Source organism: Triticum dicoccoides, chromosome 6B (genome assembly GCF_002162155.2).
Source record: "Triticum dicoccoides isolate Atlit2015 ecotype Zavitan chromosome 6B, WEW_v2.0, whole genome shotgun sequence".
NCBI lineage: Eukaryota > Viridiplantae > Streptophyta > Magnoliopsida > Poales > Poaceae > Triticum > Triticum dicoccoides.
The window spans coordinates 230,353,103-230,378,045 of NC_041391.1; the positions used below are offsets into that span (position 1 = coordinate 230,353,103).

At 45.0% G+C, this 24,943-nt stretch overlaps 1 protein-coding gene across 1 annotated transcript; it reads left to right on the forward strand.

The window, feature by feature from the left end:
• Positions 1–93: 93 nt before the first annotated feature.
• Positions 94–7,426, forward strand: LOC119321067 (C2 and GRAM domain-containing protein At1g03370-like). Its single transcript, XM_037594915.1, has 10 exons — positions 94–487; positions 1,388–2,758; positions 3,026–3,208; positions 3,289–3,569; positions 3,651–3,767; positions 4,886–5,148; positions 5,980–6,145; positions 6,243–6,500; positions 6,602–6,794; positions 6,903–7,426. Exons 1-10 carry the CDS (start codon positions 94–96, stop codon positions 6,911–6,913), a joined length of 3,237 nt encoding a protein of 1,078 aa, XP_037450812.1. The 3' UTR covers positions 6,914–7,426.
• The last annotated feature ends 17,517 nt before the right edge of the window (positions 7,427–24,943 follow it).

Sequence of the window (24,943 nt, forward strand, 5' to 3'; positions counted from 1 at the left end):
CTCATCCAAATCCCCAATTGGACGGGGCGAAGCAGCGAGGTCGCAGTCCGCCATTGCTCTCCCGCCTCCCCCTTTCCCTCCCCCAAGGTCGCGATGGGCGCGGTGGCGCGCCCGGAGCCGGCCCAGCGGAGCGCGCCAATGCGGCTGTGCGTGCACGTGCTGGAGGCGCGGGGGCTCCCCGCCATCTACCTCAACGGCTCCAGCGACCCCTACGTGCGCCTGCAGCTCGGGAGGCGGCGGGCCAAGACGACGGTGGTCAAGCGGAGCCTCAGCCCCGTCTGGGACGAGGAGTTCGGCTTCCTCGTCGCGGACGTCGCCGAGGAGCTCGTCGTCTCCGTGCTCAACGAGAACAAGTTCTTCAGCACCGACTTCCTCGGCCGGGTCAAGGTGCCGCTCTCCGCCATCCTGGAGACGGAGGACCACTCGCTCGGCACCGCCTGGTACCAGCTCCAGCCCAAGAGCAGCAAGTTCAGGAGCAAAAAACGCGGTAAGTGGGTATAACCTTCATTCGTCCTCGCATTTCGCATGCCCGCCATGTTTGATTGCTTTTTATGTTTCCGAAATAGATGCTTTACTGAAGATGAGATTGCAAGCCTGAAATGTAGTCAGGATAATGAAATGTACTCCCTCCGTTCCTAAATATTTGTCTTTTTAGAGATTTTAAATGGACTACCACATATGGATGTATATAGACATATTTTAAAGTGTAGATTAACTCATTTTGCTCCGTATGTAGTCACTTGTTGAAATCTCTAGAAAGACAAATATTTAGAAACGGAGGAGTAATAATTGAACTACCTACCGAATTGAGCATCCTGTCCTGTTTATATGTGGGTGAAAGGGAGTGCCCCAATGCCCCATCCCCATGTGTTGTTCAAATTGGGTGTCAGAGGTTTTAGAACTAGGAAATTTCTCCGAGAAGTTTGCTAAGGTATATGTACATGTTCATGGAATTTTGAGGAGTCTCAATCTAGTTTTTTTTTCGAAAAGGGGGTTTGCCCCGGCCTCTGCATCAGAAAGATGCATACCGCATATTATTGGTAATCAAAAGGTCCAACATAGGTCTCGAAGTCTCAAACAAAAAGGAACAAATGCTCAAAAAGAGCACGAAAGCAAAAAACAGGACAGCCACAACCGGCAAGCAAAACAACAGATAGGAAACTAAACACCTATCCTATTACATGAACCACTAGATAGGAGTCTCAATCTAGTGAATTTGCATCGGGCCAAGAACTAACTCAATTTATACATTCACAAGTATTAGCTGCAATTCCACAAAATGCTTTATGATAAGGTCAGCTGAAAATCGCTGGTAAGTTATACTATAATGTAGCTGAACCTAAAGGCTAAAAGTAAGCATTGCCCACTATTTAATTTAATTTTGCAGGTGAAATTTGCCTGAAGATATACCTATCGGTTAGGGAAGGCCACTGCAATGAGTCGCAAAACATTCTGATGCAACTTATCAACGATACGCCATGCAGCTCAACTAGGTCAATTGAAACTAACGAGTCGTCCTTATCAGCAGTTACTAGCAGCCTGGATCAATCAGCCTGCGCTAGCATGGACCGTGCATTCTATCGTAGTGGTGTGGATCAGCTGACCCAAAGCAACACGGACCAAAAAGTCCCGAGCAGCCTACCTTGTGGCACCACACAGCAAGCAGTTATTCTGGAACCTGAAGAGGATGACGGCGATGCTACCGGCAATGCATCATCAGTAGTGGAGGTCTTGGCTCGATACTTCCGTAAAGCTGCTGATACTGGACCTTCTCTAACATCAGACCCCGAGCCCATAGATCAGTTTCAAGAAACAGAAATAGCTGGATCCTCTGAAAATGGCAAGAACGGCATGCCCGAAGTTAATCTTGATGAACTACTGAAAACTATGGAGTCTAAAGATCAAGGCGGTGGAATGCCAGGAAACTTACCTGGTGGCGTTCTACTGGAGCAATCTTACGTTATTAAACCAGCTGAATTGAATGCCATGCTGTTTTCAGCGAATTCAGATTTCTGGCCAGCAGTTGCAGAAGTTCAAGGGCTAAGTGGGTTTCAAATTGATCCCTGGAAATATGAAAATAACGAAAATTCTGTGAAAAGGACATTAACTTACACAAAAGCTGCAAGCAAATTAGTCAAGGCTGTAAAAGCTACAGAAAAGCAGACATACTTGAAGGCAGCTGGAAATTCGTTTGCTGTGCTTTCTAGTGTTAGTACTCCTGAAGTTCCCTGTGGTAATTGTTTCAAGGTGGAGATATTGTACTGTATAATACCAGGTACCACATTGCCATCTGAAGAACAAACCTCACAGCTGACTATAAGTTGGCGCCTGAACTTTGTTCAGAGCACAATGCTGAAAGGAATGATTGAGAATGGGACAAGGCAAGGCCTCAGAGAAGGATATGCACAGTTTACTGAAGTGCTTTCCAAGAAAATCAAAGTAGCTGAGACAGATGATGCTAAATCGAGCAAAGACAAGATTCTAGCTTCACTGCAGACTCATGAACAATCCAATTGGAAGCTGGTTTCCCGCTTCCTTGGGAGCTTTGCATTCATATTCTCATTTACTGTTGCAGTGTATGGCATTGCACACCTTGGTTTAGTCAAGCCCAGTAAAATGGTGCATGGAGGGCTTGAATATTTTGGTATTGATCTTCCAGATTCAGTTGGGGAGGTTATATTTTGTGCTCTTTTGATTCTTCAGGGGAGGAATATCTTCAAAGTAGGTCAACGTTTTTTGCAGGCCTGGAGAAAACGTGGTAATTATTTCTCTTTATCCAAAAAAAGTAGTACATATGTATTTATTGATAGACACACATTCAGGACGAGTGAATATTATGCTTTCCTCATCCCTCTCTAACTACTCTTTTCTAGAATTGCTTCAGTTGTTGAGATGATTTAATAAACACAATTTGTTCATCTTAAGAACTATACTATCATTCCCTTCATTGCTACTCATATATCTCCACTCCTTTCCTTGGGAATAAACTGTAAGCACATGTAAATCTTTGCCCTTCCAATATTAGGCAGCGATCATGGGGTCAAAGCTCATGGTGATGGCTGGTTGCTGACTGTTGCACTTATTGAGGGAAGTGGCATAGTAGGTGCAGCCACACCAGGCTTGACTGATCCTTATGTAGTTTTTATGTGCAATGGGAAGAGGAAAACTAGCTCAGTTAAGTTCCAGACATCAGAACCAAAATGGAATGGTAAGTTTGTCGAACTGGAAAGACCAAAGTATGACCTTCTCAGAGCATTTGCTGATACCGTGGTCTTTTTAACTCTCTAGAGATATTTGAATTTGATGCAATGGATGATCCCCCATCAAGGTTGGACGTGGTTGTGCATGATTCAGATGGCTCACCCGATGATAATGCTATTGGTCGCACAGAAATAAATTTTGTGAAAAACAATTTGTCAGATTTGGATGACATGTGGCTTCCTCTCGATGGAAGGTTTGCCCAAGGATCTGAGCCCAAGTTACATTTAAGAATTTTTTTGAACAACTCGCGCGGGACTGAAGTTGTTATGAATTATCTGGAAAAGATGGGGAAAGAAGTCGGCAAGAAGGTATGAGTTGGCTAACAATATGATTAATTGTCATTTTCAGCACAAAGTATTTACTGAAGTTGCGTATGACTGAATGTTCAGATGCCCTTGCGGTCTTCTCAGACAAATTCATCATTCCGTAAGCTCTTTAGCCTTCCTCCAGAAGAATTTCTTATTGATGATTTCACCTGCCACCTAAAAAGGAAAATGCCACTTCAGGTAATTAGGTGTGTTGAGTTGAATTCACATTTACTCTCACTGTTCCAAATTATTTGAAGTTCTTTTTTTCGCGAATATGCAAAGCTTGCATATCATTTCATTGATAGAAGTTAAGAGTGAAACAAGTGGTGGTACAACACATGACACGAACGTAGCAGGTGTCGACATGGTGCCCGGAGCAGAGAGACATGGGATGCTCGGCCATGACACGAACGCAGAAGAATTATTTGAAGTTCTATCTTTGTCTTAAATTAAACTTTTCTATATTTGACCAAGTCTATAGAAAATGTGCTAATATCTTCAAATCAAATATACTCCCTCCGTTTCTCCTTAGTCTGCATATAAAATTTGTCTGAAGTCAGACTTTGTGAACTTTGACCAACTCTATAGAAAAAATTTATGAACATTCACAATACGAAATCAATATCATTAGATGCATCATGAAATTAATTTTCATACTATATAACTTTAGTATTGTAAATGTTGATATATTTAATATAAATTTGGTCAAACTTTGCATAGTTTGACTTCGAAAACAGATCATATATGCGGAGTAAAAAGAAACGGAGGGAGTATCTAGTACGAAAAATATTTGATGATGAATATAATGAAACTAATTTGGAGTTGTAGATGTTGATATATTTTTCTGGACTTGGTCAAACTTAAAGAAGGTCGACTTAGGACAAAGCTAGAAATTCAAATAATTTGGAACAGAGGGAGTACAGGTTATGTGGTGCTGCTCGCCCAGTACTGCTGAATATTGTCTTATGATAGCTGATACATCCCTTTTATGACATTTAAGTTTTAATTTTCAGTATACAGCTGCAGCCTTCTGTATATGAAATCAGTAGATATTGTCTTCATCAGATTAGAACTGTAATTTGTCTTAGTACCATTAGAGCCTTATTTCGTTCCATAAAGGAAAGTGAAGAGGAGTCTGCATTCCATGGTTCATGGCAAATCAGTAGCACGGCTAAGTGACTATTAATTGTTTATTGCACACTAACAGTTGCCGTAATTTATAACAGATTTGTTGCTATCTTTTTGCATTTGGGGTGGGGGGGGGGGTAAAATCAATCGAGAAACTGAACATTGTATTTTATTTTTATTTTTTGCAGGGGCGCCTCTTTCTTTCCCCAAGAATAATTGGATTTTATTCCAATATATTTGGGCGGAAAACCAAGTTTTTCTTTCTTTGGGAAGACATTGATGATATCCAGGTTGTTCCACCGTCTCTTTCAACAGTTGGCAGTCCATCCTTGATGATCATCCTCCAGAAGGACAGAGGTCTAGAAGCCAGGCATGGTGCCAAAACACAGGATCCTCAAGGAAGACTGAGGTTCCATTTCCAAACATTTGTCTCATTCAACGATGCTCACAGGTGTTTTCTTTTCCCTTTTTCCTTTTGCCATTTGTTTTTATTTATTTCATGTCTACAGAGTTCAAACAAGACATTTCCAATGACATTCGTGAAGGTCTGGGCAAAAAAAAAACGATTCTCCAAAAAGACTATTTTTGAAAGCATTTTGGAGCACTGATTTTGTTATTTTCGCCCAGACCTCTAGGAATGAGATTTCATCCCGACAATTTGCACACAGGCAGAAAACTCAGCAATGTTTGTTGTAAAAAAGAAGCATAATTTTTGAATTTTATTTCTGCTTTTCGTATTTTTAGTGTTCATAGCTGGAGCATTTTGAGCTCGGGATTAGAAGGACACTTTCGTCCACACGACTACTACTCCCCAAATTGTATGAGCATATGCACACACACAATAGAAAGACACTCCCTCCATCTAGAAATGTAGGTCATTCGACTTGTTTGCAGTCTTTCATGCAAGACTTCGACAACATTTTTCTGAACATGACAGCATATGAAAAATAAGAACAAAACAGAAAAGAATTTGCAAGAAAAATCTAAAACATTCTTTTCATGCAGTGGACCTTTGCATTCTTCATACACTTTAGATGGCATGACAACTTAAATGTCTAGACAGAGGGATTAATTGGTATCAGGCTATCCTACACACATTTGTACAATAACACAGCATGCAAACTAATATCTTGCTATACTTCTGTTAAGATGGCACTTTGGAAAATCTGACGTCTAGCAGAATTATTATGGCACTTTTTTAACTCCTATTCTCCCATTTCAATTTTCCACCAATTTCTCTTATCAAGTAGTTGATGATATATACCAATTTGATGTCTAACAGAGTTATTATGGCACTTTGGAAAACACGGTCATCGGGTCTAGAACAAAAGGGAGAGACGACCGACAAAGAACCTGAACCAAAACAGCTCCCCAATGAAGAAGTTTCTCTGTTGGGCAACGAAGACGTAAAAATGTCAGAAGTCTACTCGGCTGTTCTTTCTGTTGATGTGGGCCTTGCTCTCTCTCAATGAACGCATGTTTGGCACCTTGTATAATGCACTTGTAAAAGCGTCTGTTTAAACCTCTTCGATTATGTACTCGCAGGTCAATGCCTTGATGGAGATGTTCTCCGGAGGTCCACTTGAACACAAGGTGATGCAGAAGGCTGGTTGTGTTGACTACTCACCAACAGAATGGGAGCCAGTAAACCGAAACATATACCAGAGGCAGATCAGCTTTAGGTTATCAAAACATGGAGAAGCGACAACCAAGCAACAAAAATATAACTTACAGAATCGAGATGGGTGGGTCCTTGAGGAGGTCATGACCCTCCAAGGCGTCCTGCATGAAGACTATTCGAGTGTGAGATGACTTAGATAGTCAAGACTGGATCTGACGAAAATGCTTGCATGTTTAACGTCATATTGCAGGATCATGACATTCTTTCTCTTCCAAAATTGCAGATCCAGCTCAAGTACCATATGATGAGCACGTCGTTGAAACCAAACTCCTGCAGCATTCAGGTGATGTTAGGGATTGTCTGGTTGAAGGGCACTAGGCACCAAAAGAAGGCTACAAAGAATGTCATGTCGAATTCCACCAACAGGCTGAAGGAAATATTCTCAGAAGTCGAAAAGGAGCTTTCATCCAGAAAAGGTACCCATTTCAGCACAACAGATTGATTCTTCCCGGTAGCAAATTGCTGAAACGAGCCTGGACTCAATTCTTTCAGTGCTAACTAGTATTTCTGCAATGTTGTTCCAGGTGTGAGTTAGAGCCGGAGCAGAACAGCGACTAGATTGTTTGATTCTGTCGCTCAATTACGATTAAAAGAAGACACCAAAGATGGCAGTCATGATGATCATAACATAGTACGGCGTGGCAGCATCATTGTTTTTAAGGCGTCCCGCCTTGGACGCTTAGGCGACGCTTAGGCGATAAGGCGCCCCCCCAGCGCCTTACAAATATGCCCGCCTTAGGCGCTTAGGCGTCGCCTAGGCGATAAGGCGCCCCCCCAGCGCCTTAGGTCGCCTTACCGCCTTAAAAACTATGGGCAGCATCACTGCCTGCTTCACCCCTTTACTGCCAGCCCAGATTTTTTGCACAGATGGCCAGCATATCAACTGACATAGATATGTTTCTCCTCACACGCACATTTGATCAATCTGATGTTACACCACAAGATTACATGAATGGAATATAGACTTCCCATGAGAATTGTTAGTGGTTCTTGTGATACACTAACATGCATGCTAGTCATTATCCCCATACAGAGATTGGAGTTTCTATGTACATAAATAGAAAAGAAAATTAGTACACTACACATGTAGTACCAGAATGACAGAAATCAAGTTCGCACGACCATCAAGCTGAACACCAAATGAGCAGTGCATTAAGGAGAACTACAGGAAACTGGTCCACTGATGCTAATCATTTAAATTGACACTATTGCCAGATGGCTATTGCTACATGAAGCATATAAATATGTGGCACAAACAGGAAAAAACTCCATGGCAGAGAGGAAAAAAGAATGGTATTTATTTTTAGAGGACAAGTAGGCATTTCATCAAAGAAGTTTTCTGCCATCCAAACTTCTGATTCTGGCTCAAAGGCCAGTTACAAAGCCAAAAGGGAATACAAAATGCCATTTGAAATACAAGCGTCAGCAATTCGATTCAACATAAGAATAGTCTACAACACTGGTGCCGCCTCTGCTGCAGGTTCTTCAATCTTCGTCTTATAGAAGAGGTCGAGAACATCTGCGTGGTTTCGGACACTTCCAGGAGATACAGAGAGCAGCTGCTGGGCAATTTCATGCCTCCCCTCTTTGAACAGACCTTGAAACAAGCGCATGTAAACTGTTATTGATGGGGACTCCTTTGAAGACATTGCGCTTAGCAGATCCAGGGCATCATCCACGGTCCCAGATTTCAAAATGTGCGTGATAAATGGATGAATATAAGGCGGAAATCCATTACTTTTCATTAAACCTAGCACATCAAATGCTTCTTTAAGATGCCCTTGGCGGATCAACTTGTGGATCAAATACTTGTAGGTACTTTGCCAGGGAACCACATCCTTTTTCAACACCAGGTCCTTCAGAACTTTGAACGCTTCCTTTGCTTCCTTCTTCCGGCACAGCCCATACATAAGCACCTCAAGAGCGCTACCAACTTGATTGCCGCTTCTTCTTTCCAGCATTTCAGGGAAGCAGGAAACTGCCATATCAACAGCATCGCCAAGGGAATACTTCTGAACCAGAGCAGACCATACAAGTGGATCCAAATTATGCCCTGATTTTTCCACACGAGCCAAATGTTTGTGCGCTGTTTCCAGATTCCCAGCATCACACATTGCAAGAACAGCTTTTCCATGCACAGTGCTGTCTGGTGCAAAACCACCGTCCTCCATGGCCTTCAACACCCTGCCACTCTCACCAAGCCTTTCTACGCTTCTCAGCGACTTGATAACAGCATCAAACACGGAAGACTTCACCTCATTCCCAGCCTTCTGATAGATCCGCACAACACTCATCACCAGCTTCAGATCCATATCATCCCTCACAACAAGCTTCTTCAATAAGAAGACAAAATCCTGAGCCGATGGCTTCTCCGTCCCCCCCATTGCAAACCGGAACAAGTCCACTGCATCCTCAAACATCTTCCTCTTGAGAAACCTGTCAATGAGAATAACATACACCTCCTTATCCATCCCAACCTCTTTACTACTCATCTTCTGCAGGACCTCCCGGAACTCTTCAATGCAATCCTCCCGGCCAATGATCTTTGCCATTGCATTGTAAACCTTGCCCCAGTTGATCCCTGCCCCAGCTGACTGCTCCACCCAATAAAAGAACACCATTGCCTGTCGCGGAAACTGTCCGACCTTCTCCACAACCAGTGCCACCATCTCATCGGTCACCTCAACGCCCAACTCATTCAACTTGTCCAGCTTAGATATCTCATCCGCATCTGAGCGGAGAATCTTGCACGCCTCCGCCACCGCTGCGTTCCTGGCGTGCGCGGAGAAGGCTTTCTGGATCATGTCGGCGTCCTTGGACATGCCATTGGACCGGAAGCTCTCCGTGGCGGCCTGGAGGGTGGTCTTCGAGATGCCGTAGCCCTTGGAACGCATCGAGGAGACGAGTGACCAGAAATGGGCGGCGTCGCTGTTGGCGGCTGCGAGCTGGAGCATGGAGTTGAAGCACTTGGAGTTGAGGATGGCGGCGTCGTGGGATGCGGCCCAGGAGAAGAATCGGGAGGCGGCGGGGTAGTTGGAAGCGAGGTCCGGGTGGACAAGGAGGGCGGGGATGGTGTTGGGGTGGGAGAGGTCGATGCCGGCTGACTGGATCGCGGTGGCGGGATCCGCCGGCAAGGATGGTTGGAAGAATATGGCAGCGACGGAGGAGCCGGACATGAGGCGATGGTGGGGGAGGAGGGAGGGGAGGCGGCATAGACGACCGCCGCCGGAGTTGAGGACGGTGCGGAGCATGGTGGTGGTGGCGGCGGCGCAGGAGGGAGGGGGTTGGAACTGAAAACGAGGGTTTAGCCTGTTAGGGTTAGCCCGGTTGCTGTTTGGGCATTTGGAATGAAGAAGAATGGGCTTTGCCCGTTTTCGGAAATATTTTCCTTTTGGCAAGTACCGTCCTTATTTGCTATCAAGAAAATATTTTATGGCTAGTGCTACAAATCAACCAGATGATAACATACAAACGTAAGCCGCGTCGTCGGCCGTCAGATTGACATCTGCATCTCGCTTGATCCACGACTGCCCATGTTTCCCGCTGAGCCTCCACAACTGACGTTTAGTTGCAAAAGAAACGACCACGATCCCCTCCCCACGCTCGCATATAGCTCCGGTGAGGGCATCAGCTCGCCGTCCGTAGCACATGCTTGCAGCAGCATCGCTGCCGGTCGGCTCATAGTGAAACGCCGGTGAACTCGACATGGCTGCAACACAGTTTCGACGTAACTCCGGCAAGCAACTGAACCTGGCAAGCTCGTAGCAAAGCGCCGACGAGCTCGACGAAACTGAGCATGCTGCAACGGAGCTTCGACGTAACTTTGGCAAGCAGCCGCACCTGGCAAGCTCGTAGCAAAGCGCCGACGAGCTCGACGAGCGTGCTGCAACGCAACATCAAGTGACTCTGGTGAGCAGCCGTGCAAACTTGACCGGAGTTGCAGTGCCATCGGCCGCCCCGTTGCGGTCACCGTCACAACACGAAGCCGGCGATGCTCCATTGTAGCACCACGTATGTGGCAGCATGATGTCGTCGTCGGAGTGTCGACGATGCTCCATTGCAGCACCCGTGGCGTGCTTTACTCCACCGACGATGTCCACAGCCATGACGCGTGTCTGCGCACCACCGATGACAATGGCAACAACTTTGCATCGGTGCGTCCTCCTCCTCGTTTCCAGCACCGCCATGACGCCTTTGGAGCACCAGTTGCCAACCCCTTGCAACAGTCGAGCCCCAGCCTCGCGTGTTCTGGCTATTGGCTAGTGCCTCATCTTCGTCGGTAGTGTGGTGCCTGCGCCGACGGCATCGCAGCACTGGAGCCACCAACAGGGTCCAACGCAGTAGCACCGGGAGCCACGCGCAGAGCTCCAACGAAGCAGCACCGGAGCCGATGAAAAAACAAACTTCAACGCAGCATCAACGACCCCCGGGGAAGCTCCACTGCAGCTCCATGGCGGCATAAAAAAAAGCTCAGACGCAGCACCGTTGGCGTCCTGCCGAGGCTCCATTGCAGCCTCGGTCGCGCTTCACTGCAGCCGCTGCAGAGCTCCATTGCAGCCACCTGTGCGCAGTGTTCCGGCGAAGCCCCATTGCAGCCCCAACCGGGCGCCCCGCGCCCCATTGTATCCATGGCGGGGTCTCCATTGCAGCCGCGGCGGGGCTCCATTGCAGTCAGACGCGCTCCACTGCAGCCACTGACGCGCTCCATTGCAACGCAGCCAAGGATGGCGGTTCTGTGAGGCAACATGCGACGGCCATGACAGGAGCTGCGACGTAGCTGTGGTGCCTCTCCTCTAGTGCTGAACGAGAAAAGGGGGAAAATGAAGAAACTAGTGGGCGGAGAAGATAAGGCGGAGGAAGAAGATAAGGTGGGAGCGCTAGAAGCCTGGGGAGGGCCCCACGACGACACGTGGTGAGTGGAGAGAGAGGTTCATGAGAGAGAATTTTCATCCGATTGATAATAAACAAGTTCCATACTCTATCGTACCATATTCATTTCCTACAGGAGAGTTGTTAGTGTGTTCTTTCTCTTAGGGATGTGAATTTCTCAAAAATGTGGGTTTTATAGGAAAATATTTATTTAAATTCCAAACATCGATGGCAAGACTAGGCCGAAGAGGAAAGTAAGTTGCGCGGCTTGGAAGGTGGGGAACTAGAGCAGGGAAAAATAAGAGGGGAAATGAATTACAGCTCTTAGATGCCACACACCCCTATATGAAAATAGCATTAAAAAAAAATCTACACTTTTGGGATATGAAACTTGAGTGCTTGTTGTACACCCATGTTCGTTTTCGTGGGGAATGGTTGTGGAAGAGTGATGCATGTGGAAGCCAGTCATCCGAGATTAGGTATTACCGAAGGTGTTTGTTGGGTTGGCATAGATCGAGATTAGGATTTATCATTCCGAGTATCGGAGAGGTATCTCTGGGCCCTCTCAGTAATGCACATCATAAGAAGCCTTGCAAGCAAAGTGACTAATGAGATAGTTAAAAGATGATGTATTACGGAACGAGTAAAGAGACTTGTTGGAAACAATATTGAACTGGGTATGAAGATACCGACGATCAAATCTCGGGCAAGTAACATACCGATGGACAAAGGGAATAACGTATGTTGTCAGAACGGTTCGACCGATAAAGATCTTCATAGAATATGTAGAAGCCAATATGAGCATCCAACTTCCGCTATTGGTTATTGACCGGAGAGGGGTCTCGGTCATGTCTACATAGTTCTCGAACCCGTAGGGTCCGCACGCTTAACGTCCGATGACGATTTTGTATTGTATGAGTTATGTTGATTTGGTGACGGAATGTTGTTTGGAGTCCCGGATGAGATCACGGACATGACGAGGAATCTTGAAATGGTCTAGAGGTAAAGATTGATATATAGGACGATAGTATTCGGACACCGGAAGTGTTCCGGGGGTACCAGGTACATATCGGGTCACCGGAAAGGGGTTCCGGGCACCCCCGGCAAAGATATGGGCCTAATGGGCCAAGAGGGGAAACAACAGCCAGCATGGGCTGCTGCACCCCCCATATAGGCCGAACCTGGTGGGGAAGGAAAGAGGGGAAGAGAGAAAGGAAGGGGAGGGATTCGGCCTCCCCCTTCCTTCCCTCCTCCCTCCTCCTTCCTTCCCCCTGTGGTAATTATGGTAAGGGGGGATAGGACTAGGGCCCCAAGTAGGATTCCTCCTACTTGGGCGCCCCCTTGACTGCTCCCTCCCCCTCCCACCTATATATACATGGGGAGGGGGTGCCTAGAACACACACCAAAAATTGTTAGCCGTGTGCGGCGCCTCCCTCCACAGTTTACGCCTCCGGTCATATCTTCGTAGTGCTTAGGCAAAGCCCTGCGCGGATCACTTCACCATCACCGTCACCACACCGTCGTGCTGACGGAACTCTCCCTCGACACTTTGCTGGATCAAGAGTTCGAGGGACGTCATCGAGCTAAACGTGTGTAGAACTCAGAGGTGTCGTACATTCGTTGCTTGATCGGTCGGAACGAGAAGAAGTTCGACTACATCAACCGTGTTGTCAAACGCTTCCGCATTTGGTCTACGAGGGTACATGTACACACTCTCCCCCTCTCGTCGATATGCCATCTCCTAGATGGATCTTGCGTGAGTGTAGGATTTTTTTTGAAATTGCATGCTACGTTTCCCAACAGTGGCATTAGAGCCAGGTCTATGTGTAGATGATATGCACGAGTAGAACACAAAGAGTTGTGGGCGGTGATAGTCATACTGCTTACCACCAATGTCTTATTTTGATTCGGCGATATTGTTGGATGAATTGGCCCGGACCAACCTTACATGACCACGTTCATGAGACCGGTTCCACCGACAGACATGCAACTAGTTTTGCATAAAGGTGGCTGGCGGGTGTCTGTTTCTCCTACTTTAGTTGAATCAAATCTGACTGCGACCGGTCCTTGTTGAAGGTTAAAACAACAAACTTGACAAAACATCGTTGTGGTTTTGATGCGTAGGTAAGAATGGTTAGAAGCCCGTAGCAGCCATGTAAAACTTGCAACAACAAAGTAGAGGACGTCTAACTTGTTTTTGCAGGGCATGTTGTGATGTGATATGGTAAAGACATGATGTGATATATGTTATTGTATGAGATGATCATGTTTTGTAAAAGTTATCGGCAACTTGCAGGATCCTTATGATTATCGCTTTATTGTATGAAATGCAAACGCCATGTAATTGCTTTACTTTATCACTATGCGTTAGCGATAGTTGTAGAAGCAATAGTTGGCGAGATGACCACGGCGCTACGATGGAGATCAAGGTGTCAAGCCGGTGACGATGGAGATCATGATGGTGCTTTGGAGATGGAGATCAAAGGCACAAGATGATGATGGCCATATCATGTCACCTATTCTGATTGCATGTGATGTTTATCTTTTATGCATCTTGTTTTGCTTAGTACGGCGGTAACATTGTAAGATGACCCCTTAACTAAATTTCAATGTATAAGTGTTCTCCCTGAGTATGCACCGTTGCGACAGTTCTTCGTGCTGAGACACCACGTGATGATCGGGTGTGATAGGCTTTACGTTCACATACAACAGGTGCAAGACAGTTTCGCACATGCGGAATACTCACGTTAAACTTGACGAGCCTAGCATGTACAAACATGGCCTCGGAACACTGGAGAGCGAAAGGTTGAACGTGAATTATATAGTAGATATGATCAACATAGAGATGTTCACCATTGATGACTACTTCATCTCACATGATGATCGGACATGGTTTAGTTGATTTGGATCAAGTATCATTTAGATGACTCGAGGGATGACTATCTAAGTGGGAGTTCTTAACTAATATGATTAATTGAACTTAATTTATCATGAACTTAGTCTTGATAGTATTTGCAAATTATATTGTAGATCAATAGCTCGCGTTGTAGCTCTCTTATGTTTTTGATATGTTCCTAGAGAAAACTAAGTTGAAAGATGATAGTAGCAATGATGCGGACTAGGTCTGTGATATGAGGATTATCCTCATTGCTGCATAGAAGAATTATGTCCTTGATGCACGGCTAGGTGAGACCTATTGCAGGAGCAGATGCAGATGTTATGAACGTTTGGAAAGATCGGTATGATGACTACTTGATAGTTTAGTGCGCCATGCTTTACGGCTTAGAATTGGGGCTGTAAAGACATTTTGAACTCCATGAAGCATATGAGATGTTCCAAGAGCTGAAATTAGTATTTCAGACTCATGCCCGTGTCGAGAGGTATGAGACCTCTTACAAGTACTTTGCCTACAAGATGGAGGAGAATGTCTCAGCCAGTGAGCATGTGCTCAGAATGTCTGGGTACTACAATCGCTTGAATCAAGTGGGAGTTAACCTTCCAGATAAGATAGTGACAGACAGAGTTCTCTAGTCACTATCACCAAGCTACTAGAACTTCGTGATGAACTATAATATGCAAGGGATGATGAAAATGATTCCCGAGCTCTTCGCGATGCTGAAATCAGCGAAGGTAGAAATCAAGAAAGAGCATCAAGTGTTGATGGTTAACAAGACCACTAGTTTCAAGAAAAAGGGCAAAGGAAAAGAAAGGGAACTTCAAGAAGAATGACAAGCAAGTTGCCACTCTCGTGAAGAAGCCCAAAGCTAGACCTAAGCCTGAAACTGAGTGCTTCTATTGCAAAGGGAATGGTCACTGGAAGCGAAACTACCCCAAATACTTGGCAGATAAGAATGATGGCAAAGGGAACAAAGGTATATTTGATATAAATTTTATTGATGTGTACTTTACTAGTGTTCATAGTAACCCCAGGGTATTTGGTACTGGTTCGGTTGCTAAGATTAGTAACTCGAAACAAGAGTTGCAAAATGAACAGAGACTAGTTAAGGGCGAGGTGACGATGTGTGTTGGAAGTGATTCCAAGGTTGATAAGATCACCGTCGCACACTCCCTCTACCTTCGGGATTAGTGTTGTATCTAAATAAATGTTATTTGGTGTTTGCGCTGAGCATGAATATGATTGGATCATGTTTATTGTTATACGGTTATTCATTTAAGTCAGAGAATAATTGTTGTTCTGTTTACATGAATAAAACCTTCTATGGTGTTACACCCAATGTGAATGGTTTATTGAATCTCGATCGTAGTGATACACACATTCATAATATTTATGCCAAAAGATGCAAAGTTGATAATGATAGTGCAACATACTTGTGGCACTGCCATTTAGGTCATATTGGTATAAAGCGCATGAAGAAACTCCATGCAGATGGACTTTTGGAGTCACTTGATTATGAATCATTTGGCACTTGTGAACCATGCCTCATGGGCAAGATGACTAAAACTCCATTCTTTGGAACAATGGAGCGAGCTAATGACTTATTGGAAATAACACATACCAATGTATGCGGTCCGATGAGTGTTGAGGCACGTGGCGGGTATTGTTATTTTCTGACCTTCACAGATGATTTGAGTAGGTATGGGTATATCTACTTAATGAAACGCAGGTCTAAACATTTGAAAAGTTCAAATAATTTTAGAGTGAAGTGGAGAATCATCGTAACAAGAAAATAAAGTTTCTACGATCTGATCGCGGAGGCGAATATTTGAGTTACGAGTTTGGCCTTCATTTAGAACAATGTGGAATTGTTCCACAACTCACGCCACCTGGGACACCACAGTGTAATGGTGTGTCTGAACGTTGTAACCGTAATTTATTAGATATGGTGCGATCTATGATGTCTCTTACCGATTTACCACTTTCATTTTGGGGTTATGCATTAGAGACAACTGCATTCACGTTAAATAGGGCACCGTCTAAATCCATTGAGACGACACCGTATGAACTATGGTTTGGCAAGAAACCTAAGCTGTCGTTTCTTAAAGTTTGGGGTTGCGACACTTATTTGAAAAGGCTTCAACCTGATAAGCTCGAACCCAAATTGGAGAAGTCCATCTTCATAGGATACCCTAAGGAAACAATTGGGTACACCTTCTACCACATATCCGAAGTCAAGATCCTTGTTGCCGAGAATGGAACCTTTCTAGAGAAGAAGTTTCTCTCAAAAAAAGTGAGTAGGAGGAAAGTAGAACTTGATGAGGTAATTGTACCTTTGCTCTAATTGGAAAGTAGCGCATCTGTGAAATCCATTCCCATGATGCCTACACCAACTAGAGAGGAAGTTAATGATGATGATCATGAAACTTCAGATCAAGTTACCACTAGACTTCGTAGGGTGAACAGAGCATGTTCCGCACAAGTGGTATGGTAATCCTGTCCTAGAAGTCATGTTATTAGACCATGGCAAACCTACAAACTATGAAGAAGCTATGATGAGTCCAGATTCCGACAGATGGCTTGAGGCCATGAAATCTGAGATAGGATCCATGTATGAGAAAAAAGTGTGGACTTTGGTGGACTTGCCCGATGATCGGCAAGCCATTGAGAATAAATGGATCTTCAAGAGGAAGACGAATATTGATGGTAGCATTACTATCTACAAAGCTCGACTTGTCACAAAAGGTTTTCAACAAGTTCAAGATGTTGACTACGACGAGATTTTCTCACCCGTGGCGATGCTCAAGTCTGTCCGAAACATGTTAGCAATTGCCGCATTTTACGAAATCTGGCAAATGGATGTAAAAAACTGCATTCCTTAATGGATTTCTTAAAGAAGAGTTGTATATGATGCAACCAAAAGGTTTTGTCGATCCTAAAGGTGCTAACAAAGTGTGCAAACTCCAGCGATCCATCTATGGACCAGTGCAAGCATCTCGGAGTTGGAATATATGCTTGATAAGGTGATCAAAGCATATGGTTTTATACAGACTTATGGTGAAGCCTGTATTTACAAGAAAGTGAGTGGGAGCTCTATAGCATTTCTGACATTATATGTGGATGACATATTGTTGATTAGAAATGATGTAGAATTTCTGTATAGCATAAAAGGATATTTGAATAAGAATTTTTTCAATGAAAGACCTCGGTGAAGCTGTTTACATATTGGGCATCAAGATCTATAGAGATAGATCAAGACGCTTGATAAGATTTTCAATGAATACATACCTTGACAGGATTTTGAAGAAACTCCATGCAGATGGACTTTTGGAGTCACTTGATTATGAATCATTTGGCACTTGTGAACCATGCCTCATGGGCAAGATGACTAGAGCTCCATTCTCTGGAACAATGGAGCGAGCTAATGACTTATTGGAAATAACACATACTGTCGTGGAAATAACACGTCAGATGTCCTTAGTGTGAGGACTTAGTCGCGAGGCCAACGCATCTATGTGGTAGCTTGAGAGGGGTTGAGCGGAATCGAGAGACACAACACAAGACAAGGGTTTAGACAGCTTCGGGCCCCGGGAAACATCATCCGGTAAAAACCCTACATGCTGTTTGAGGCTAGATCTCATTATTATCACGAGGGAGTCGCCGTAAACCGGCTCTCCTCTAGTTGTGTCTAGCCCTAGAGATTGTTTCTTGCTTGTCCCTCTTTGAGGAGCCCTGCCCCTCCTTATATATGTTGAAGGGGCGGGTTACATGTGGAGTCCAACTCGGACTTTAACTTAAACTATTTTGACTTCCCTTCCTGGGCTTCTTAACGTCTGCCGGTTTAACATTGGCTGTCAGTTTAACATTGTCTGCCGGTTTAACATTCTCTGCCGGTTTAACATCCTCTGCCGGTTTAACATCCTCTGCCATCTGTCTTAACTCTTCCGGTTTAACACTTGCCGGTTTACCGTCTGTCTTAGCCATCTGTCTTAACTGTCTGCCGGTTTACCATCCGCCGGTTTACCAAGTCCCGGCCGGTTTACGACTCCGGCCGGGTCATACCGCGGGGTATATCCCCGACATTAGCCCCCAGTTTAATTTGGATTTATCCATGTTAAACTAACTCTGATCATCCTTAAGTCCTTGTCACTTCCTTCTTCTAAAAAATCCGATTTAATAGGCCAGCTTCATAATCAATTTGCTGAAATTGGTTTGTCATAGAGAAATATTGTGAAGAATAACTTCTTTGACTCAGCTCCCAATGACTTAACAAAAATAATGGTCCTTGAAATCCTCATCTGATCTTCAGCCGGTTTAAGAATGTAGAACTTACCGGTTTATAAATATTGATAGCACCGGGTCATACTTGTAGTTAACATCCAGCTTGAAAATATACCTCTTATATGACTATCACTTGTACCCCTCAAGTTTTAAGAAGGTAGCATAGCAACAGCTTAGGACTTACTTCAATATAAATATCACAATTTTGAAGAAATCCAGGTTGTTCATCTCAATCACTAGTCATAATTGAGTACTCCACATATGTAGCCCCCAAGTGCCGGGTTGTCATGCTTGCAGCAACCTGGGACTTGTAATTTCCTGATGCTCATAAAAACTTCAACCAGTGTAGCCCCCAAGGGCCGGGTCATTATGCAATAATGAGCAGGGACTTTGTAAATATAATCTTGTAAACTTTGAACAGCAACAGCTTAAGACAGATAATATTGAGCTGGGACTTGATATATACTTCAATGAAAATAACATCATATGATGTTGTCCCCATCATGGGGCTTGAATCCATGTCCACAAGGTTAAGAGCTTTGTGCTTTATCAACTAAGCAATGTACCCTTCAATATAATGGATAAAAAGCTTTGTATCTTGAATTGTTGACAGGAGCAATTGGTAGCCCCCAAGGGCCGGCTCATTATGATGTGATGAGTCGGGTCTTCAATAAGATGATCAAAAAATGACCTTGCATTAGCCCCCAAGTGTCATGGTGCATGCTTGCAGCGACATGAGACTTGCATATGCGATATAATCTCAATTTGAATAATATAGCCCCCAAGTGCCGGGTTGTAAGCCTGCAGCGACTCGGGACTATTCCTTGAATTGTAGAATAAATCATATCCATTGATAATATGATAGCCATTGCGCTAAAGCGACTTTGAAAACCTTGATCATAATACTGGTTATTGATAACCATAATAAAATCCAGCCATGTTGGCTATTTGAATAATATACCCAATGATTTATAAGCGCATGATGTTGGGGAACGTTGCAGAAAATTAAAATTTTTCCTACGGTTTCACCAAGATCCATCTATGAGTTCATCTAAGCAACGAGTCAAGGGAGAGAGTTTGCATCTACATACCACTTGTAGATCACGAGCGGAAGCTTGCCAAGGGGATGGTGATGATGGAGTCGTACTCGAACGTGATTCAGATCACCGATGTCCTAGTGCTGAACGGACAGCACCTCCGCGTTCAACACACGTACGGGACGGGAGACGTCTCCTCCGTCTTGATCCAGCAAGGAGTAAGGAGAGGTTGAGGAAGGCAGCTCCAAGGGCAGCACGGCGGCGTGGTGCAGTTGGTGCAACAGTATTCCGACAGAGCTTCGCCGAGCATGTACGGAGGAGGAGAGGTGTTGGGAAGGGGAGGGGCTGCGCCTTGAGTTGAGGTGTGTTGCACCCCTCCCCTCACCCCTCTATATATAGGGGAAGGGGCAAGGGGGGCCGGCCCTCTAGGGAAAACCCTAGGGGAGGGCGGCGGCCAAGGGGTGAGGGGCTTGCCCCCCAAGCAAGGGGGGTGCGCCCCTTTTAGGGTTTCCCCCCCAACCCTAGGCGCATGGGCCCAAAGGGGAGGGGGGCGCCAAGCCCACTAGGGGCTGGCTGCTATCCCCACGCAGCCCAAGTGGCCCCCCGGAACCCTTCCGGTGGTCCCGATACAATACCGGTATGACCCCGAAACTTTCCGGTGCCCGTTTAACAACTTCCCATATATAAAACTTCACCTCCGGACTATTCCGGAACTCCTCGTGACGTCCGGGATCTCATCCGGGACTCCGAACAACATTCGGTAGTCACATACTAGTCTTCCTAACAACCCTAGCGTCACCGAACCTTAAGTGTGTAGACCCTACGGGTTCGGGAGACATGCAGTCATGACCGAGACCACTCTCGGGCAATAACCAACAGCGGGGTCTGGATACCCATGTTGGCTCCCACATGCTCCTCGATGATTTCATCGGTTGAACCACGATGTCGAGGATTCGATCAAACCCTGTATACAATTCCCTTTGTCAATCGGTACGTTACTTGCCCGAGACTCGATCGTCGGTATCCTAATACCTTGTTCAGTCTCGTTACCAGCAAGTCACTTTACTCGTACCGTAATGCATGATCCCGTGGCCAACATCTTGGTCACCTTGAGCTCATTATGATGATGCATTACCGAGTGGGCCCAGAGATACCTCTCCGTCATACGGAGTGACAAATCCCAGTCTCGATCCGCATAAAACAATAGATACTTTCGGAGATACCTGTAGTGCACCTTTATAGTCACCCAGTTACGTTGTGACGTTTGATACACCCAAAGCATTCCTACGGTATCCAGGAGTTACACGCTCTCATGGTCAAAGGAAGAGATACTTGACATTGGCAAAGCTCTAGCAAACGAACTACACGATCTTTGTGCTATGCTTAGGATTGGGTCTTGTCCATCACATCATTCTCCTAATGATGTGATCCCGTTATCAACGACATCCAATGTCCATAGCCAGGAAACCATGACTATCTGTTGATCACAACGAGCTAGTCAACTAGAGGCTCACTAGGGACATATTGTGGTCTTTGTATTCACACGTGTATTACGATTTCCGGATAATACAGTTATAGCATGAATAAAAGACAATTATCATGAACATAGAAATATAATAGTACTTTTATTATTGCCTCTAGGGCATATTTCCAACAGTCTCCCACTTGCACTAGAGTCACCAATCTAGTTACATTGTGATGAATCGAACACCCATAGAGTTCTGGTATTGATCATGTTTTGCTCACGAGAGAGGTTTAGTCAGTGGATCTGCGACATTCAGATCTGTATGTACTTTGGAAATTTCTGTGTCTCCATCTTGAACATTTTCGCGGATGGAGTTGAAACGACGCTTGATGTGCCTGGTCTTCTTGTGAAACCTGGGCTCCTTGGCAAGGGCAATGGCTCCAGTGTTGTCACAGAAGAGTTTGATTGGCCCCGACGCATTGGGTATGACTCCTAGGTCGGTGATGAACTCCTTCACCCAAATGGCTTCATGCGCTGCCTCCGAGGCTGCCATGTACTCCGCTTCACATGTAGATCCCGCCACGACGCTCTGCTTGCAGCTGCACCAGCTTACTGCTCCACCATTCAACATATACACGTATCCGGTTTGTGACCTTGAGTCATCCAGATTTGCGTCGAAGCTAGCGTCGATGTAACCCTTTACGACGAGCTCTTCGTCTCCTCCATAAACGAGAAACATGTCCTTTGTCCTTTTCAGGTACTTCAGGATATTCTTGACCGCTGTCCAGTGTTCCTTGCCGGGATTACTTTGGTATCTTGCTACCAAACTTACGGCAAGGTTTACATCAGGTCTGGTACACAGCATGGCATACATAATAGATCCTATGGCTGAAGCATAGGGGATGACACTCATCTCTTCTTTATCTTTTGCCGTGGTCGGTGACTGAGCTGAGCTCAATCTCACACCTTGTAACATAGGCAAGAACCCTTTCTTGGACTCATCCATTTTGAACTTTTTCAAAATCTTATCAAGGTATGTGCTTTGTGAAAGACCTATGAGGCGTCTCGATCTATCTCTATAGATCTTGATGCCTAATATATAAGCAGCTTCTCCAAGGTCCTTCATTGAAAAACATTTGTTCAAGTAGGCCTTAATGCTGTCCAGAAATTCTATATTATTTCCCATCAAGAGTATGTCATCCACATATAATATGAGAAATGCTACAGAGCTCCCACTCACTTTCTTGTAAACGCAGGCTTCTCCATAAGTCTGCATAAACCCAAACGCTTTGATCATCTCATCAAAGCGAATATTCCAACTCGGAGATGCTTGCACCAGCCCATAAATGGATCGCTGGAGCTTGCATACTTTGTTAGCGTTCTTAGGATCGACAAAATCTTCCGGCTGCATCATATACAGCTCTTCCTTAAGATGCCCGTTAAGGAATGCCGTTTTGACGTCCATCTGCCATATCTCATAATCATAGTATGCGGCAATTGCTAACATGATTCAGACGGACTTAAGCTTCGCTACGGGAGAGAATGTCTCGTCGTAGTCAATCCCTTGAACTTGTCGATAACCCTTAGCGACAAGTCGAGCTTTATAGATGGTGACATTACCATCTGCGTCCGTCTTCTTCTTAAAGATCCATTTGTTTTCTATCGCTCGCCGATCATCGGGCAAGTCTGTCAAAGTCCATACTTTGTTTTCATACATGGATTCTATCTCGGATTTCATGGCTTCTAGCCATTTGTTGGAATCTGGGCCCGCCATCGCTTCTTCATAGTTCGAAGGTTCACCGTTGTCTAACAACATGATTTCCAGGACAGGGTTGCCGTACCACTCTGGTGCGGAACGTGTCCTTGTGGACCTACGAAGTTCAGTAGCAACTTGATCCGAAGTACCTTGATCATCATCATTGTTTTCCTCTTCGATTGGTGTGGGCATCACAGGAACATTTTCCTGAGCTGCACTACTTTCCCGTTCGAGAGGTAGTACTTCATCGAGTTCTACTTTCCTCCCACTTACTTCTTTCGAGAGAAACTCTTTTTCCAGAAAGCATCCGTTCTTGGCAACAAAGATTTCGCCCTCGGATCTTAAGTAGAAGGTATACCCGACAGTTTCCTTAGGGTATCCTATGAAGACGCATTTTTCCGACTTGGGTTTGAGCTTTTCAGGTTGAAGTTTCTTGACATAAGCATCGCATCCCCAAACTTTTAGAAACGACAGCTTAGGTTTCTTCCCAAACCATAATTCATACGGTGTCATCTCAACGGATTTAGACGGTGCCCTATTTAAAGTGAATGTAGCTGTCTCTAGAGCGTATCCCCAAAATGATAGCGGTAAATCGGTAAGAGACATCATAGACCACACCATATCCAATAGAGTGCGATTACGACATTCGGACACACCGTTTCGCTGAGGTGTTCCAGGCGGCGTGAGTTGTGAAACGATTCCGCATTTCCTTAAGTGTGTGCCAAATTCGTGACTTAAATATTCTCCACCACGATCCGATCGTAGGAACTTTATCTTTCAGTCACGTTGATTCTCCACCTCATTCTGAAATTCCTTGAACTTTTCAAAGGTCTCAGACTTGTGTTTCATTAAGTAGACATACCCATATCTACTTAAGTCATCAGTGAGAGTGAGAACATAACGATATCCTCCGCGAGCCTCAACGCTCATTGGACCGCACACATCGGTATGTATGATTTCCAACAAGTTGGTTGCTCGCTCCATTGTACCGGAGAACGGAGTCTTGGTCATTTTGCCCATGAGGCATGGTTCGCACGTGTCAAACGATTCATAATCAAGAGACTCTAAAAGTCCATCAGCATGGAGCTTCTTCATGCGCTTGACACCAATGTGACCAAGGCGGCAGTGCCACAAGTATGTGGGACTATCGTTATCAACTTTACATCTTTTGGCATCTACACTATGAACATGTGTAATATTACGCTCGAGATTCATTAAGAATAGACCATTGACCATCGGAGCATGACCATAAAACATATCTCTCATATAAATCGAACAACCATTATTCTCAGACTTAAATGAGTAGCCATCTCGTATTAAACGAGATCCAGATACAATGTTCATGCTCAAACTTGGCACTAAATAACAATTATTAAGGTTCAAAACTAATCCCGTAGGTAAATGTAGAGGCAGCGTGCCGACAGCGATCACATCGACTCTGGAACCATTCCCGACGCGCATCGTCACCTCGTCTTTCGCCAGTCTCCGTTTATTCCGCAGCTCCTGCTGCGAGTTACAAATATGAGCAACGACACCGGTATCAAATACCCAGGAGTTACTACGAGTACTGGTAAGGTACACATCAATTACATGTATATCAAATATACCTTTGGTGTTGCCGCCCTTCTTATCCGCTAAGTATTTGGGGCAGTTCCGCTTCTAGTGACCCTTCCCTTTGCAATAAAAGCACTCAGTCTCAGGCTTGGGTCCATTCTTTGACTTCTTCCCGGTAACTGGCTTACCAGGCGCGGCAACCTCCTTACCGTCCTTCTTGAAGTTCTTCTTACCCTTGCCCTTCTTGAACTTAGTGGTCTTATTGACCATCAACACTTGATGTTCTTTCTTGATTTCAGCCTCTGCTGACTTCAGCATCGAGAACACTTCAGGAATGGTCTTTTCCATCCCCTGCATGTTGTAGTTCATCACAAAGCTCTTGTAGTTTGGTGGGAGCGACTGGAGGATTCTGTCAATGACCGCCTCATCTGGGAGGTTAATATTCAGCTGGGTCATACGGTTGTGCAACCCAGACATCTTGAGTATGTGCTCACTGACAGAACTATTTTCCTCCATCTTACAACTATAGAACTTGTCGGAGATGTCATATCTCTCGACCCGGGCGTGAGCTTGAAAAACTAGTTTTAGCTCTTCGAACATCTCATATGCTCCGTGATGCTCAAAACACTTTTGGAGCCCCGGTTCTAAGCTGTAAAGCATGCCGCACTGAACGAGGGAGTAATCATCAGCACGAGACTGCCAAGCAT